This window comes from Diadema antillarum, unplaced genomic scaffold (genome assembly GCF_040938485.1).
Source record: "Diadema antillarum isolate AM-2024a unplaced genomic scaffold, OU_Dant_1.0 seq00000203_RagTag, whole genome shotgun sequence".
Lineage (NCBI taxonomy): Eukaryota > Metazoa > Echinodermata > Echinoidea > Diadematoida > Diadematidae > Diadema > Diadema antillarum.
Window position 1 is genome coordinate 2,414,339 of NW_027271262.1, and position 18,953 is coordinate 2,433,291.

Consider the following 18,953-nt stretch of genomic DNA (forward strand, 5'->3'; position numbering starts at 1 on the left):
ATTTGATGAAAATTGGTTTTCAAATGGCTGAGATATCCAAAAATGTGCTAATAATAAAAGGCGACATGCCCCAACTTTATTAGTATATCTTTGTTTCACCTTGTTTTTGGATATCTCAGCCATTTCAAAACCGATTTTCATCGAATAAACTTTTGATACCCCTTAGAACCGCATGCTCTTTGACATCTCATAGATTGGTTTCTGAATATCTCACAAAACGTTAAAAGCTAAATCTTCACCTCGACCAGAACTGTACACACCCTTTAACATCACAAGATTCTTTTGTGTCATAACACCACAAGATTCTCTTAAGATTTCTCATACCCTCTTTCCTCCAATATTCCTATTTCTATTAACCCCTTTCATCATTTTTTCTTAACCCTTCTCCTACAAGTTCTTATTTCTATTAATCCCTTTACTACAAGATTCTCATTTTCTCTTTACCCTTATCCTGCAACATTCTTATTTTCTCTGAACTCCTTTCCTTCGATATTCTAAAATCCTCGTAGGTGATGAGTAGGACTCACTTGGTTCCATTGACAATGAGTTGACAATGGTTTCATGCTGTTTGGATTATGTGTGATCAGAACCGGCTGATGGTTAATAAATTGTCAATCAAAGGAATGTCACAAGTAATACTGTGATTTGAAAACACATGCTTATTTAGCCTTCTACTGAGATCTTTTACAAGAAGTACATAATGAAGCGGACATGCACATTATATACATTTACAACAGTTTTCAGTTTTGCTTCAGTGTAATTAAAGCTTTGAAACTGCATCAATGGTCCCTGTTTTCCTTCAAAGCACTTAGACATCAATACTTGCACTTAGAGTAGTACTTGTTTTCGGCCACAGTCTTTAACAGCTTTGTCTGATCAGCAGTGTGTAATGAACAGTGCAAATGGTGAATATGTCATAATGTACATACCTACATGCAGAATGCCATTTAATGAAGGTTGTGTCTTGAGTAGGCTTACACTTGATGCTTCCATAATCCCCATGGAGGGAGACAGTGTTTACAATCACTTAGGAAAGCATTAATCCTCTGAATGAGTGGGACTGATGGAGGGTTATTTTTTTTTTCCTGTATTCATGAGAATTGATGGATGCCTGCATTAGACATGAATAAAGGTTTAAAGCAAAAACAAAACAAAACAAAACAAAAGAAAATAGAGGGAGGATGAGAGAATGGTTCTGGATATTTAAGTATACCTCTGTTTGCATAAAACAAATAGATAAAGAGGAGTGGTTCTTGCAAAAGCATGCAGAAGACGAAAGAAAAATGAATTTTGATGAATTTAGGTAAGCATGAACAGGGGATCTGTCCAAAATTTGATCAAATTATACAACTTGTGCAAAAAAGAAGTTAAAAATGATGTCGATTAGATCATTGTGTGGTATCCTAACACTTTTTCAAGACAGCTACCTTTGTCATGGCATAGGCATATCATCTGTGGAGAATTCCTTACTATTTTGTATGTTGTAAGGCACTTACTGTATACGCTATATATTTCGCGGGGGTTTTATTTTCGCGAATTTCGCGAGTCGGGAGCTATTCGCGAAATTAACAACACGCGAAAATATTACCTTCCAAAATGAATCCCTTGCCTTGATACGAACATTTCAGTACTAGTATACCATGTCACGGCTTACCGAACAGACCATACTGGCTAAGCTTGTGTACGCACGTCCACGTCTACTTACGAATACTGTAGAGAGCCAATCCATTATCGCAAGGGGACCACTCGTCAGAAATTTATGGGACCACTCATCAGAAATCTAGCGCGATGGACTTAACCACTTCAAAAATGTTGAATTCTAACTTACTAGTTCGCAGAGTTTGGCAAGTCTTTTTTCATGCAGTGTATAACTAGTATCATTCTTATTTACTAGTAAGTTGAAAATTCACACTTTCTTTGCCACTTCATATTTTCTCTGGTCCCCCAATCGCGAATTTAACCACTCGCGAAAATGTGTGACAGAGGCAATTCGCGAAAATTTATGTACGCGAAAATTATAGCGTATACAGCAGTCGTGTTTGCTGTTTTACTGAAAAGAGATACGTTCCTTATGGCTCAAGTATCAAGGGAAATGTGTTTTTCACAACTCGTCTTTAAGGACAGAGACTATTATGTATCATATCAGTTTTATGAGATTAAAGGGATCGTACAGTTTTGGTTGAGACCTAATTTCAGGTTTCTAACATTTTTTGGTGAGATAATGAGAAACCTGTTATAAAATATGAAAGAGCATGTAATTTTATGAGGAATTCAACGTTTATTTGATGAAAATTGGTTTTGAAATGGCTGAGATATCCAAAAAAGAATGATTCTAATAAAGTGTGGGACCCACACTTTATTACGATCGCTTTGTTTTACTTTGTTTTTGGATGTTTCAGTTATTCCAAACCTGATTTTCATCAAATAAACTTTGAATTCCTCTTAAAATGGTATGCTCTGTACTACCGGTATATAAGTGTTTTCTTGGTATCTCGCAAAACAGTTAAAAGCCCAATTCTCATCTCCACCAATACTGTACAATCCCTTTAAATTGAAATGTGTTTTTCCTAGAGGATGTATTTCCTTCCTTTCAGACAATCAAACAGGCATAATGCGACTACAGTCAACCTCGCTTACCTCGACGTCAGATAAGCAGAATATCACTTACTTCGGAGGCAAAATGAAAGGCCCGATTTTTCCTTTGGAGTTTCTAAGTGTTAAAACTCGCGTAGCTCGAAAAAACTTACTAAAAATGTGATTACCTTGAAGGGAAATCTAAGGGAAATCTAATGTCCTGATCTTGATTAACTTATTGTTTTTCCCAGCATGTTGCCCGAAGCAAAATTCAAACATCACTCAGCATTACCCCCACGATTAAGCACAGTGGACAACGAAGACATGTCACAAATCTTTTCACACTCGATTGTAAATATTCCCAGACCAGAATAATCGTGCACCCAAAGCAATACACGGCTGGCAAGAAAAATCCCTCACACCTACCTACACACGTACATGGTATGCACATAGCACCTGTGCCGATGGAGTGCTTATGGTAGCACTATGCTCTGCCCCAGCTTCTCCTTTTCTTTAACCGCTGTGTTCTGATTTGAGATCTTGATAGTCCTGCTGTGCGCATAGATTTCTTCCGGTCGTGGCGCACCTGCTGAGGTGTTGACAGTTATATCTTTGGCATTAATCACGCTCCACTGTCCAAACATCAATCTCCTACATAGTGCTTTTCTAACTTTTTCCTTTCACGAAGTTAGACAGACTGCTGGGGCGAATAGCGAGAATGTGAATTGCATAACTTCAATTTCCAAAAAGTGAAGGAACCTGGGTACAAACTCTCTTGGCAATAGGACTTCTCTGCCATTATCCTTTTGTAGGCCGAAGAGAGCAACACGTCTATCACTTTCGAGCATGGCAACAAAGCGAAAGTTGAACGCAAAATCATATGAGGAAAAATACTCAATCCTCACATTCATGGACGAAAATCCAACATGGAAGAAAAAAGATATTGCAGCAAAATTTAATGTGAAGACCAACACACTGTCGGACATGATAAAAAAACACCACAAAATTGTGCAAGCAGTTGAAAATCCATGTGATGCTCGGAAGGGCATCAAGAGAATGAGGCAGATGGCATTTGACAATGTGGATGCGGCTTTGATCCTGTGGTTTCGGCAAAAGGAATCTCTGCCTGATCTCCGGCTAGATGGGGAGATGCTGCTTGAAAAAGCCAAATACTATGCCAAAGAATTTGGCCACAAGACGGCTCCTTCACCGAGCTGGATAGATCGTTTCAAGAAACGATACGGAATAGGCCACATCAAAAAGGCTGGAGAAGCTGCTGGGGTGGATGAAGAGCTTGTCCAAGGCTCGAAAAATGGAAAGCTGACAGATATTCTGAGACGTTATGACCCGAAGGATATCTACAACGCCGATGAAACTGGTTTATTTTGGCAAATGTTACCAGAGGAGTCCTTCGGTTTTCAGGGCACTACCTACCATGGAGGTAAACAGCAGAAAACATGTGTCACTGTTTTAGTGTGCGCTAACATGGATGGCAGCAACAAACTCCCCCTTTTTGTCGTCGGGAAGAGCAAGCGACCACGCGCATTTAAGAACGTGAAATATCTGCCAGTCGCCTACGAAAGCAACAAGAAGGCCTGGATGACAGGGGCATTGTTTGAGGCATGGCTGAGGAAACTTGACGGCAAGATGCAAGGGAGAAAGATTGCTATGGTCGTCGATAACTGTCCGGCCCATCCTCATATTAAGCTGGACAACATTGAACTTGTGTTTCTGCCGCCAAATACTACCAGCTTGACCCAGCCAATGGATGGTGGTGTCATCAGAAATTTGAAACAACACTCTCGGCACATCCTGGCATTCAGACGACTTGCAGCGGCAGATGGGGGAATTCCCTTCAAATGGGACCTTCTTGACGCTATCTTCACTTTGAAGACAGCATGGAACAGGGTGTCTCAACAGACTATAGCTAATGCATACAGGAATGTGGGATTCGTTCTACCGTGTGACCAAGTAGAGGAAGATGGAGATCGCGTTGAAGATGGAGGTGTTGAAGATGCACAAGAATTTTGCGGCATCTGGGAGAGGTTGGCCGACCTCTTTCCGCTACCTGCCATGGAGAAATACGTAGACGTGGATGCAACAGATACGGGCGTCGAGCTCTTAACGGATGACCAGATTGTTGAAATCACAGTCCTGAGTCAAAGAAGACGTAATGAAGAAGAACAGTCAAAGAAGAACAGTAATGGTGAAACCAGTAGCCAACAGGGGGAGGGTTGTGTGCGCAAACCACCTTCGTTCAGTGAAGTGTGTCAAGCTCTCAACGTGATCAGGCAGTTTGACATCTTTGAGCAAACACCAGCTGAGCTGCAATTGCTTGTGGAGAATTATGAGTTGTATCTCAGGAGTGATAATAAACATCAGAAAAGGCAAACCACCATCACTGACTATTTTGCTGTTCAGGGGAAATGAGTAATGAGGCAAAAGTGATTCATATATGTTTTTAGCTCACCTGAGCCAAAGGCTCAAGTGAGCTGTTGCGATCGCCCTTCGTCCGGCGTCCGTCGTGCGTAAACATTTTACATTTTCATCTTCTTCTCAAAAACCCCAGGACCGATTTTCACCAAACTTGGCAGGTAGCATCCCTAGGGGGTTAGGAACTCAATTTGTTAAAATGGGCACCATGCCCCACCCAGGGGGGCCTTAGGGGGCCCCAAACCACCAAAATGAAGGAATCTTTAAAAATCTTCTTCTCTAGAACCAGAAGTGATAGAGCTAAGTTAATACTATAGGCTAGTACATTGATGACTGAAGTTTCAAGTTTGTTCATGGTGGAATCAGGCGTGCCCCCCCCCCCCCTTGGAACCCAGGGGAGGGGGGTGGGGAGGGGTCCTAATGGGGCCTAAATTGTACATTTTCATCTTCTTTTGGAGAACCCCAAGGCCAATTTTCACCAAACTTGGCAGGTAGCATCCATAGGGGGTTAGGAACTTAATTTGACAAAATGGGCACCATGCCCAACCCAGGGAGCCCTAGGGGGCCCAAACCCTCCAAAATGAAGGAATCTTTAAAAATATCTTCTTTGCTAGAACCAGAAGTGATAGAGCTAAATTAATACTATGAGCTAGTACATTGATGACTGTAGTTTCAAGTTTGTTCATGGCGGAATCAGGGGTGCCCCCCTTGGGACCCAGGGGAGGGGGGTGGGGAAGGGTCCTAATGGGGCCTAAATTGTGCATTTTCATCTTCTTCCTGAAAACCTCATTATGGATTTTTATCAAACTTGGCAGGTAGTATCCCTAGGGGGTTAGGATCTCAATTTATGAACATGGGCACCATGCCCCACCCAGAGGGCCCCAGGGGGCCCCCAATTCCCTCAAAATAAAGGAATCTTTAAAAATTTTGGCCCTTATTGTACATTTTCATATTCTATAAGAATGCCTGGTCAAATTTTGGTAGAGCTGTGAATAATTTAGATTAGTGACTGCGTGAAAGGTGAACTTGCGATACCCAGGTGAGCGCTAGACCCGTGGGTCTCTTGTTTAATATAAAGCCACAAAACATAGTTGCAACAAACTTCTAAATGTTTCATACCTATTATTGAAGTTATCTAGGTACTGATCATGCATAACCTTTTCCGTTCTTAAAATCAAACAACTTTTTTATGACTTCCCTTCCATTACTTTACACTTTTCAGTGTTCTGACATATCCATTATATACGACGGGAAAAAATAAATCTTTAATGTCGGACTTGAAGTTTGTTTTCATTGTACAATCTGCTGTCTCATACTTACAGTAATACATGGCTTTGCATGTATGATCACTTTAAGTCGTGACCTCATGAAAACAGACCTATCAAGAATATAAGCAGACATATACCCAAAGTTGTTTGACCGTATAACTCAACCTTTGGGTTTCATTGATTTCAGTTCTTACCTCTCGAGTGATCAATGATTATTTTTCAAAAAAAATGTACATTTATGATACAAAATATTTCAACCTCACCCTGTGAACTTAAAAGCTAATTTTCGCTTAATTTTGTCATTGGTTCTCCTACATCTCAAGGTATATGAATAGGCAGAGTACTGATTCTAATTAATGATGACCTCAAAACTATTAACAGACTTTATGAGGTCAGACGTTAATACTAAAGTTCTGTAAACATTTACTTTACCCCTGTTTTGACCAGTATCTTACTTGAGTTTTCGGTAATTTAAATTTTTCCCCCTTTTCAAGCACAATCGTACAAGATTGTTTCTCTTTTTTTATGCGAACAATCACTCTTCGTTAAATATTTATGATTACAGTAATAGCACTGTACTCAGAAGTCGTAGCCCGAATCTGATCTTACAATATTACTCACTTATGGTTTGTGGCAACCAAGTAGCCCATCCTTCGTGTGCTGCACTTATTACTGATTGCGGCTGTACATGTTGTAAAATGCATCTATGGCCCGTTGCATAAAACTTACCATTGAATTTCAATGGTAACTACCGTCAAAATTAGGCGTCACAGCCAATCAGCATCAAGGATTATAAAATTTACCGCTAATTTGAAGACTTACCGCTAGAAAGGAGCGGTAAGTCCAGTGGTATGGGTTTTATGCAACAGGGCCCAGACTGGTTTTGCGTTGTTCTGTCAGCCGTGAGTCACCCTCTACGCGACCATTATTCTCCCAATCACGCATACACTGTACACTGATGTTCGCCACGTGCACGGTGCGTTGCCGTTCTCTACACACGTTTATTGCGCCAGATTCTCATCCATATAACCACGTGTTCATCTTGTCAATACAGCATACATAGCTAGCTAGGCACTGTGAGTGCTGCTGCACTGGTAGACACACAGAAGACAGGTGCGTAGCAGTGCGACATTGCCGTCGCTCCCGGTAGCTCTAGATGTGCATGTTTTCACTGGACATAAATATCAATGAAGTCACTGTTCTTGGTGGGCTACATGTATACTTTTAAGCCATCGTATTGTGCGTAATATTAAAAGTTTGCGAAGCTAAGAATGTGATTCTTGTGTACTGTAAAACATGATATATTCACGGCATGAAATTTTCGCGAATTGGAACCGACAGCCTTTTTCGTGGCATGAAATTTTCGCGAAGTGCCACTGGCGTTCAATGTATATAGTGTAAACAAGGACTTTTGCGTGCATTTTAATTTCGCGAATCTTGGCGCTCGCGAAATTCGCGAAATTAAAGTGCACGCGAAAATTCGTCGTTTTACAGTAACTATCTGCTGGTAAATCTAGTTTGTTTTGATGGGTTTCTCCACATGACATGTACGAGTAGTAAAGAACAATATTTCATGAACCTATTACCCTTTTCCCGACGAGAAAAGACCATCAGATACATTTACTATGATTTTTTTTTTAAAATAAGGTAATTCTTCATGTTCGAATCCGTCGCGAGCTGCCCTTCGTACTATCTGTCCCAGGATGCATTGCGCGTGACGTATCGGGCGCAGTTTCCTCAGCTGAGAGCACCGCGAGCGAAGCCCAGCTACGCATCGATCTCCCATTGCACTGCTGACTGCGGGCGGTATCTGCATGTGTGCCTTGTCGGCGCTACTGCAGGAGACCGTACACCGATTTAGGAGTGCTGTTGCCAAACGCTGTATTCCTTTATTCAAATAATCTTCGTTATATATCTAGATATAAAATCTTCAAAGATTAATGTAAAATAGTTGCAATGCTATAACATTTTCGTTTAAATTGAAATATGTATGTATTATAATACTGCCGTACTTATTAGTGTCCACCCCATCACTTACAATGCATTAGCTGTTGTCGGGCTGTGCAGGCATACATTTACGTCTGCTGCTGCCAAGTGCTATCACAATCCGCGATCGTTTTTTCGACTTCTGAGTGTGAACAATCTGAAATCAGTCTGTCAGTGTCAGAATTATGGCCTCTTTTGTTGTCCGAGACTGTTGAAAAGTGTGTCTGATGGTGATATAATACGACAGTATACATGTAACTTGAACCGAGGAAGAAACGCCAGCGCCAGCTTGGTACCGCCGCCGCGCCGCGCCGGTAACTACGACCAGCAGCCCAATACACACAGCGTAATCGGGCTGCGTGTTGTAGCATTCAGGATCATGTAAAGGTAGTATCGTGGATAGATATCAATTTAAAATCGAAATATTTATTCAATTTGAAGACTTACTAGTAAAGTTAAAGTATTGACAACACCCTAACACTTGATACATCGGCATTTTTTTAATGAAGCAATAGATCATGCCGCGTGCATCCGCTGTGTGGTCAGAGACTGTTGAGCGGTACGCTACTATTAAGCAAATGCATATACAGTATTCTGTAGACACACCACATTCACATGCAGATACAAATGTACATTCAGCATGCATGTCCTGCAACTCTTGCACTCGATTACGTACCAGTATTTTCTTTTTGTTTTTATGGTGATAGGTGATTCAATTGTCCACCAGAAAATAGTCCTGAAAGAAGAACATCGATTTCCATTCAATTCCAATTGACGAGCATGCAAACAATTGGTAGGCACTATATAACAGATACCATGTTGAACATCAATAAAAGTTGGATAAGTCAAAGAAAATTCGACATACGCGGACCTCGAAGTTCGCGTATGTCGAACCATTTTCGTCAGTCCCAATTAATTTGAGGTATGCGAAGTTGACTGTATTTTGGCAGATCTATGTACAACATTCCATGTAAAAGATTGCTTATAAATATTTAAAATAAAGTGTCCTATGCAATGTACATTATGTACGAACACTCGAATTGCAATTTCTCCAAATTCAGTTTGAGTTTGTCATCACTCAACTCACATACTGCTTTTATTATTCAACTATCATTTCAAACTAGCCCTTTTACGGGAGGGGGGATGTAGGTAAGATATTCTCGTGGATGTAAAGTTACATGAAGACCTATTTGTTTTTGCTTGTGTACTGGTAATTGTCTTCTCCTGTAGGCAAAATGGAATTGTCATTAACTTTCTTTTTGCTTGACAATCTTCTCTGTCAAAGTATGCAGTGGGACTAAATCTTGGCCTTTAGGCCTTGATGCTTCCCAGCTCTAGTGTGCCAAAGCACATCATTAGTTGGAGTGTGTGAGAAAAAAAGAGAAACGAGCACTTCAAAATGATACCCATGCTCACTTTTACTTTTAAAATATATATGTTCTAAGTCCATAGAGGAAAAAAAAACCAGCAACAAATTCTGCTAGATGTTCCATGTAACAGATCAACTTACTGTGCTGTGTAATGTTGCTGTATGTCAAGTTCCAGTAACCTGGAGAGTTATTCAGCTGCCTGTGAATATACAGCAAGTGTGAATAAGCCAGCTCGTAATTTGCTCATGTACACATTGGTAGATGACCTTTCTTTTTTCTCAGTTGGTGAGGCACTTCATTCGTTTTCAAAGCGGCATAATGCATAAGCTTGCCCGATGTTACAATTATGGAATTCATGTTCAAAGAAAGAGTAAACTTGGGTGTAGACCAGGTGACCAGAATAGTCCATCAGTTGACATTTTAGCATTTCATTGTTTTGTATTGAATGCAATACAACCTTTTTCTTTTGATAACGCCAAATACCAGGCTTAAGGGCTTTTTACACTTGTGTTTCTTAACCCAGGACTTTCTCTGACCCAGGACTATCGTTAGTCCCGTACGAATTTTTTCAGCTTTTTACACTCGCCAATTAGTCCCGTACTATCTCTTGTCCGGGGCTAAGGAGAAAACTGACCTTTTTACACTCGTATTTCTTAGCCCCGGACTTTCCAAACCACATGAATATTCATAATTACGCTGTGTACTGTACACGTACACGCACGCACCGGTAGCACTTGATTACCTCGTTTCTGATTGGTCAGTGAGGGTCGGACTTCGTCTCCGTCGCTTAGCCCAGGATTATTTTTTCGTTCTGTTTACACTCACTTGCTTGGCACCGCAATTGCGGTGCTAACCCCTGCTATTTTGCAGGGCCAGATAGTACCGTACTATCGGTGGGGCTAGCCCACTTTGGCAAAAATGAGTGTAAACAGAAAGTTGGCTAAGGATAGTCCCGTACCAACGGTGGGGCTAAGCCCCCCCCCCCCCCCCCCTTAGCCCCACCGTTGGTCCGGGGCTAAGCAAAAATTTACAAGTGTAAAAAGCCCTTTACTGTCAGCTCAGTTCAGTTCAGTTCAGTTCAAATTTCAGGTGTCAGGTGGATGTGCTGGCAAGCACCATTTAGATAAGGATCACATAAATAGTCATCCCATAACAGATGTTTATCTCAGTGAATGAACAAACCAAAATGCCTGTTTGTACAAAGGACCCTTTTCTGCTCATGCGCAAAGTGGAATTACGAACTGGTCTATTGATGTCACTGCCCTCTTGTGTCAGTTTTGTGCATGATTGCACAAAAAATGACAAGCCAAGCCATATTCCACTTTTCTGTTGTTGTTAAAATCTTTATTCATAGCATTTCAAGAAAGTAACATTTCAAATTTTGCAGGCTCACCTGCCAGCAATATTTTGCCTTTAACCTGTTGAGGACGAGCTGATTTTGCTGTAACACGCATTTCCCATAGACACCTGCCCAAGTATCCTCTGGACTAGTCTTCAATAGGTTAAAAATGCTTTCTGTTGCCTTGTTTCAGGTGGATTTCTTAGATCTGAAGTTTGCTGAAGAATATGTATTAGTATTACAAGTGTAAGTCATGCAGAGAATTGTCAAGAGTTTCATTAGTTAAATCCAAAAGGAGAATGCCTTACACACAAATACTCAATTTAGCCAACAAGTATTGTTCTCCAATACATTGTAAGTTGGTGAAGGTATACCCACTTTTAAATGTTATCAATCAGCTGAGTATTGGCTATCATTTGTTTAAAAAAGGAAAAACAAGAAAATTGTGAGTTCAAAGAGAATTTAGCTCATTGTAAAGTGATATATCCATAGATCAGATCTTATATTACCATTGGCAACCTGTTTATTTACAATATCAGTAACAATCAAATGTAACTTTTCATATGTTCAACAGGCATAAACATTCGCTTCTGAGGCATGCAGTGTAGTTTAAACTAAAACCATCAAAATCTAATGGACTCACATGGTCACTTAAAAATGAACAGAACAGAGCCCGATATTGAAATATGGTTTTATCATTCTATCAGTATCACAAAGCAACATCTTGTAAGCTATTATGTTTTGTTAAAGCTTTCTATGAGAAGGGATAAGGATTGAAAAAAAAAAAGATTTAGTGCTCGAAATCTACTTGATTCATAACTTGGTCTTCAAGTTAAAACTGTTGGGCAATTGTAGCTATCATGTAATCAGCTGTGATTGATTATGGAGTTCATACTCTCTCCACAATAATGTCTATTCTCTGCAACAAGATGATATGTGTACTTAAATATACATGATTGTATGGTGAAGCAGTGCTGGCCACAACGCACCTGCACTATCACATTTCACCGCAAACAGGTACGGTGTGATTACCGCAGACGCATGGCTGACTGTGCAAAATAAGCCGTTTTTAGTGGTAGACAGTACTTATTTGATTCATTTGCAAGAAATACAAAAGCATATTACTAGGGGAGTGCATACAGGTGAGGTAACATTGTGCAAGCAGAAACATTTTTTTTTTTTTTTGGTAGCCAGGAACTATTTTTGCATTTTTTTTTTTTGTATTTTGAATTCAATTTCTTTAGATTGTTAGTGATGTTCACAATAAGATAGATCCTGCTTTAGGTTGCATGTTTTGTTTTGTTTTTTTTTTTTTTGTGCAAAATTATGCTTAGTGGATCTGTGTAAGAAATTAATGTGAACTATTGAAGCTCTGATTCACCACTGATGTGATGTTAACCACCATCTAAGATGAAGTCACAAGTTTTTAAGATCATGGGAAGGCATGCCAGAAAGGGGCTTTGGCACTATATTGCTCTGTATTATATAATGCTGTTTTATAGAGCAAATTTTGCACAGTTACAGAGAATACAATGTTGTGTCATTATGTGTATGGCCAAACTTGAGCATGGTCCAGTGCGTATCAATTCAGATGGATCATTTGTAATTTAGGGCAAGAGGAGAATTTCCCTTACAGACTCTGGAAATGATGATGCAAAAGGCCAGTATTTAGACCAATATCTGTAGTATTATAAAGTTGAAGAAAATATTTAAATGCTTCTTGACCTACTTTGTAAGATTTTGCAGGATTATCTAGGTAGGTAATATAACACATGTATGCTGAGAGTTGCAAAGAGAATGTGGACAGATTGTGGAAACAGTAAACAACAAAAGGAGGTCCTTTAGATGATAATTGTTTTTGTATGAGGTCAAGAATGATATGACTAAATGAAAATCTTATAATAAAAGACATTTATTCAGGTGATTTTGGTGAGCCCAAGCGTACAAGTACCTGAGCAGGGTTCAGTCAGTACTCCCAATATTTTACGTCCCCCCCCCCCCCCATATCCCATACTTCATTCAGACCATGCAAAATCCTGCAAGTGTGTCATGTAATTTAGATCATAGCTGTTCATTCAACAGATCATGATGAATTGGAGTCTGACAAGCTTTTGTGAATTCAAAGCGACAGGCCCCTCTCTGTTGCTAATGAGATTGCCAATTTCAGAAGCCTCGCCGTGAAAGGCACAATTAACCCTGGCACAATTCTGTCGTTTTCGTCGGAGGCAGACAAGAGCCACCACAACAAAGAGCATGCCTTTTCTCGGCTACGAGATTGTGTTGTTTTGGTCGTGGCCTTGGAAACATATTTCCATGTGCCGTGGTGAAAGAGTATGGTACATTAGAAACTATCCATGTCACATCAGGTTTATTGTCATAGGAGATGAGGGCCATCATGGATACAATTTTATATCAAATTTTTATTTTTGCATCCCACATATGTAATATTCGTAATTGGTGTGCTGATGCTGTTTATGGCACCAATGCCATAAAACCTCTGTAAATACATCATTATTAATATCCTGTCAGAAACCTGTGTCCAGGTTATGCTTTTTGCTGTGCTGTTGTTGTTGATTTTTTTGTGTGTAATGTTTTGTCTGATGCTGTTTATTCCCACTTATTGAATGTAGTCTAATTTTGAACACTGCAATGGAGATTGTTGACCTTTATGAGTGTGAGATCATTTTAGTCTCGAGAGTGACCTAGCTTTCCACGACATCTGTTTAAGGACATTGTTACCTACTCAGTTTTCTTTAAAGATGGGCAAAAAAGACTGTACAATCTTTTTTTTCCCATTGTTTTCCCATCACTTTCTTCAATTTCCCTCTGAAGGCGACTGAATCTCCATCAACAGGAAATGTTGCATCACAAAGACGAATGTTTGCATCACAAAGACAATTTATCATTAAAACAAGGTTAGGTGCAGTGTTCCAGTTTGCGACTCAGGAGACTTCACTTGCGTCAGTCTTGTTCCTAGGAATTAGTTTTGTGAGATTTCACAAACAAGTTTTCTGGAAGAAAACACATTTGACATATACCATGCATTCACACATAAATTATACATATATACATACATGTATGTATTTTTTTTTTAAATGTTCATGGTTTTCTGCTCAGAGCTATTTGAAATGAGTGCTAGAGACTAATGTGAATGAGATTGTACAAGAGGCAGCAATGTAACAAACTTTGACCTTTCAGATTTTTTTTCAAGTCATGAACAATGTTTATTTTGCAGTTGATAAATTTACAAAGGAAGATATTTTGAAGTTGCATTACAAATCACTATCTATGCCTCTATGATGACCAGGAATGTTACAAACGTGTAGAGTCACAGCCTTATGTCAGCAAAGAAGTAATGTAAAGAAAATAATTGCAAGATATAAGAGAAAGAGAAGTGAGGAAAAATACATTAATAACTAGGTTTTGACAAAGGGGAAGGAAAAGAAAGGTAAGTTAATGAAATTAAAGGAAGATAATGTTTAGTCTGACACTTGGTTGTAAGCAATGACAAGCACAAAGTTGGTATGTTAATATCTGTTAACCTTTACTGTGCTTTTGTTCTGATTGGCAGGAATGCAGGGGTGCTTTTTTTTCATTGCCAATTTTAACAGAAATGTGGAAACTAACAGTCAGTGAACAGAGATTACCTAATCCCTCTAATTCCTTTTGTGCCACCACAGCCTTCTTGTTGCTCTGAGGCACTATTGCTACACCCAAGTGGGCTTTCTAAGTTTACAAATAGGTCAAGTCAGAATTGATTACTGAATGCTTTAAAATGAAAAGAAGAAGGCTTTGCTACATGTAATTGAGCTGAGTGCCTGGGCACTGTAAGGGTTTATAGCAACGTCCATGGTGAGCAAAGTTTAAAATTCAACGTACACTCGGAATACTTTGAATACAAAGATGTCTGAACAAAATGGTATATGAGGTAAAAGTGATTGTTGGATAGACTTTGTGTGAATATTCATTTATATGTGTACACAGTATGCTCTTGTACTTGTACTATTACATGTATATTTAGATCTGTGATGTCTTTGTCAAATTTGCTACCCATTGAAACCGTTCTATAAAGACCACACCATAAAAAGAAAAGCAACATCATAGGAAAATCATGAGAGTGATGACTTGCGAGTATCGTCAATCCTATGGATTATGATCGCATTATAGCAGACCATTTGTCGTGGTCTCTTATTGGCAGAACATTCTTGGGGATATCCTGTATGAGAACATTTACATCTTAAAAAAATACCCTCCCCCCCCCCCAAAAAAAAAAAAAAGAAGAAGAAGAAGAAGAAGAAGAAGAAAGAAAGCAGTTCGTGGCAGAATTGGGGCATGCAATTTGGGCATTTACTATGCACATGATGCACAAAGATGTTGAAGCTGTGTGAAGTCGACAACTATATGTGACCCGCTACAACAAAAAGGTCCTAAAGTCGCGCACTGTCGAAGCCGTGAAAATCGAGTTTGAAGTCAGAGCATCAAAATTGGTCAAAACTTACGATTTTCTGATTTTGATATATTATTGAAGTCTAACATGTCTTCTATCATCTGTCGAAATTTTGAAGCAAAATGATCAAAGGAAAGATTAAAAAATAACGTTTTTCTGAGCCATGTTTTTTGGCGTTTCAACGAAGCAGAAACTGGTTTGAAAATTTGGATTGAGCGCCACAGATAGGTTCCGCCCCTAACAACGACCAGAGTGATCTCATTGGTCAGTTTGCTGCTTGCTGCTAACTGAAATGTGAAGCTCGCACACTGCCCAGTCGACTGGTGCACGTGCGGGCGGGGTGCGCTATGCTCAGCCGCTTCTCACATCCTGGTCACTGATTGGTTGGTGAGGAGACCGCCGACGCTGATGCGCTTGAATGAACTCTTCGGGGGTTGCTAGGGCTTACCTTCTATTGTCCAGAGGTGAAAACTGACTTGCGTGTCCCTTGATCGTGATTGCGTCGAAAGGAAGACTTTTAGGGCGTTTTCTCGAAACAGTGCTTTTCCAGACGTCTCGACATGCTCTCTTTTAAACATCGATATCTCCGCAGCCGATTATTTTGATAAAATGTGTTATATCAATTTAAAGCAGAAAGATTAGGGGATTATATCATGCAATTTTCAAATAATCGACCTCGCCCGACTTTAGGATCATTTTGTTGTAGCGGGTCACATATGTGCAGATTTAGTTCTACATCGCTTAGTTTCAGTAGTGCTCTTTGTTTGATATGGGCTTGTAAGTGATGCTGCAGAAATGGCCACTACTGAGAGTTAAAGAAATGTAGAATTATGTTATCAACCAAGCGAGGGCAGTGCAGTACAAGTATATGCCTTTCACTGGGTAGCATACAAATAGCCCCTGTATTCACATCATCTGTAGATAGCACAGTTATAGCAGGGAGCGCTCATCAATTAGATCTTCGGCTAGCAAGACAGAGAGTGCAGAATGTTGTTGATAAGAAAAAAAAATATCCTGCTTTGAATGTTTTTATCTGTGAGATTAAAAAAAAGAGAAGAATAATGCCTTCAATTAACAATAAGAAATCAAGTGGTTTTAACCCATTGAGGATGGTTTGATTTTGCTACAACATGCATTTCCCATAGACACTTGCCCGAGTATACTTGGAGCTCGTCTTCAACAGGTTAAAACTTGTTTTTTATCCAAGTTCAGATTTAGAAGTACCTTAAGTCTGATTAGCTGTTGCTCAGTATGTGTGCTCAAATTCCTTGAACAAACATTATTCTTATTTGAAAAGAACAAATCACATCTATTGGAGTAGCTAATAAATTGCAGTTTCATTGTTTATTTGATATTGGGTATCATTAGATAATCAAGTTTTATGCTGTCATATGTGGATTGTACCATGCATTAACCCATAGTATGAGCATCCCAACAGATATATTGGTATGGCACAATTAGGAATAGAAGTATTCTAAACCACAGTCTTATATCATCAAGCAGACATGTAAAACAATGACACCTTTTCTTTTCATATAGCCATTACTGGAACGGTAGTGAAGTATCGATACCATAGAGATGCATGTTTACCTGGTACATAGTTAACTCTTTCCCCTTTGATTGCTTGTGTACAGTGTGGAATTTTTCTTGCAGTCGATTGTTGACGAATGAGGCCACCATTGCTTCCACCTCCCATTTCATTTGAAATTGAAATTTTGAATTGACACAGATGACATTTAGTGGGTAAACGCTTGCTCTTTAGATTGCAAATGTGTAGAGAAAGCAGTATCTATAATTCAAGCAGCCACCATTACTGCATTTGATTTGTCTGTCTGTAGGCCGTGATAGAATGATCATTCATATAATGAAGATGAAATTGTAGTCAGAATCTCTCTTAGCCACAGAAGTGTATGGTTTAACAGGATTTCATGTCCGGACTACATAGCTCTCTATCTGAAGGTAGAATTCAATCACAAGTAATCCAACATCCTATTTTTTTTTTTCAAAGAAAAAGAGAGAAAAAAGAAGAGCCCAATGCACCAGACTCTTGCTTTTCTCTCTTTTTTTTCCCTTCGTTGAAATGTCATGCGGGTTAAGTCACCTCCATTTCCCCCGGAGCTACCCAAGGCATCCTGGGCATCGGTGCAAGGGACAAAGATCCATCTTTGGTTCCGTTGGAGATGTGGAAGATGATGCCGGGCATTTTTCTGATGAAAGTTTCCTGCTGTGTTGCTGCTGCTACTGCTGCTGCTGTAAATTTCAGACATCCTTTTGCTCTTTGGATTTGTCTATCTTTTCCTGTTTTTTTTTTTAATATAAGTGCATCAGTGATAATAGACTGTACTAGTATTTCATTTCTGTTTTAGCTATGGTTCAGAGAAACTGTTGAGATATTGAAAAAGAGTGGAAATAGGAAAATAGACTCGCTGCTGTATTTTGCCTTCACAAATTTTGATTATTTTGAGACAATTTCGGGGCTGCGGGAGAACAAGAAATTATTATGGAATGTGCAAAAACCACAAGACATTGTATTCAGCTGTGTGGATTTGTTTGTCAATGCATAGTTGTACCATCAATTGTTACATCTATGTCTGAAGTACAATTTACTGATATGTACAGACTCGGGTGTATATGATTATGTGTATATTATATATTCTATTTATTCTTTCATCTACTGTAAAAGTTGAAATTTTCCCACTTTTTGCACTACCAGAAACTAACGTGATAGATTAAAGCATGCAAATATTTTTGCGTGCTGTTTGTACGACTATGTAGTGTGTTGATTCAGTAGAATTAAAACATGTGAAATTCATCTTACTTGGCAAAGCTCAAAAAAAAAAAATACTCATGTCCAAAAATATTCACTTTACAGCATTTTTTTATCCATTTCAATGTTGGATGGTGTTTTAGGTACTTCGTAGAGTTTTGCTTTCATTTCTCAGCAGATGTATTTTATTTAAAAAGCAAAGCAGGCACATCATTTTAAAGGGATAGTACAGTATTGGTGGAGATGAGAATTTGGCTTTTAACTTTTTGCGAGATACCAAGAAAACACTTATGATATAGTACAGAGCATACCATTTTAAGAGGAACTCAAAGTTTATTTGATAAATATCAGGTTTGGAATGACTGAAACATCCAAAAACAAAGTAAAACAAAGTGATTGTAATAAAGTGTGGGTCCCACACCTTATTAGAATCACTCTTTTTTGGATATCTCAGGCATTTCAAAACCAATTTTCATCAAATAAATGTTGAATTCTTCGTACAATTACATGCTCTTTCATGCTTCATAAGAGGTTTCCCATTATCTCACCAAAAAATGTTAAAAACCTGAAATTAGGTCTCAACCAAAACTATACAAACCCTTTAAGAGACTGGCTACACGTAGCAATAAAATATCTCAGTCAAACCATATTTAGCCTCTGATGATTTTCACTGTTATGACAGAGAGTAAATTTAATTGTGAGATTGCAATTATTTCTCAGACACATTCTGCATGGTTATATATAGATAAGCATTTGTATGTGAAGGAAT

At 39.1% G+C, this 18,953-nt stretch overlaps 2 protein-coding genes across 2 annotated transcripts in view; both read left to right on the forward strand.

The window, feature by feature from the left end:
- Positions 1–18,953, forward strand: part of LOC139728861 (zinc finger MIZ domain-containing protein 1-like) — a gene marked incomplete at its 3' end in the record, with an annotated part of 313,304 nt that overhangs the window by 43,583 nt on the left and 250,768 nt on the right. The gene's annotated exons all lie outside the window — the stretch shown is intronic.
- On the forward strand, positions 3,529–5,004 carry LOC139728860 (tigger transposable element-derived protein 4-like). The gene has a single exon (XM_071639800.1). It carries the CDS (start codon positions 3,559–3,561, stop codon positions 5,002–5,004), a length of 1,446 nt encoding a protein of 481 aa, XP_071495901.1. The 5' UTR covers positions 3,529–3,558.

Coding starts and splice junctions, on each gene's coding strand:
- LOC139728860 (XM_071639800.1), top strand. CDS start 3,559: ATGATAAAAAAACACCACAAAATTGTGCAAGCAGTTGAAAATCCATGT.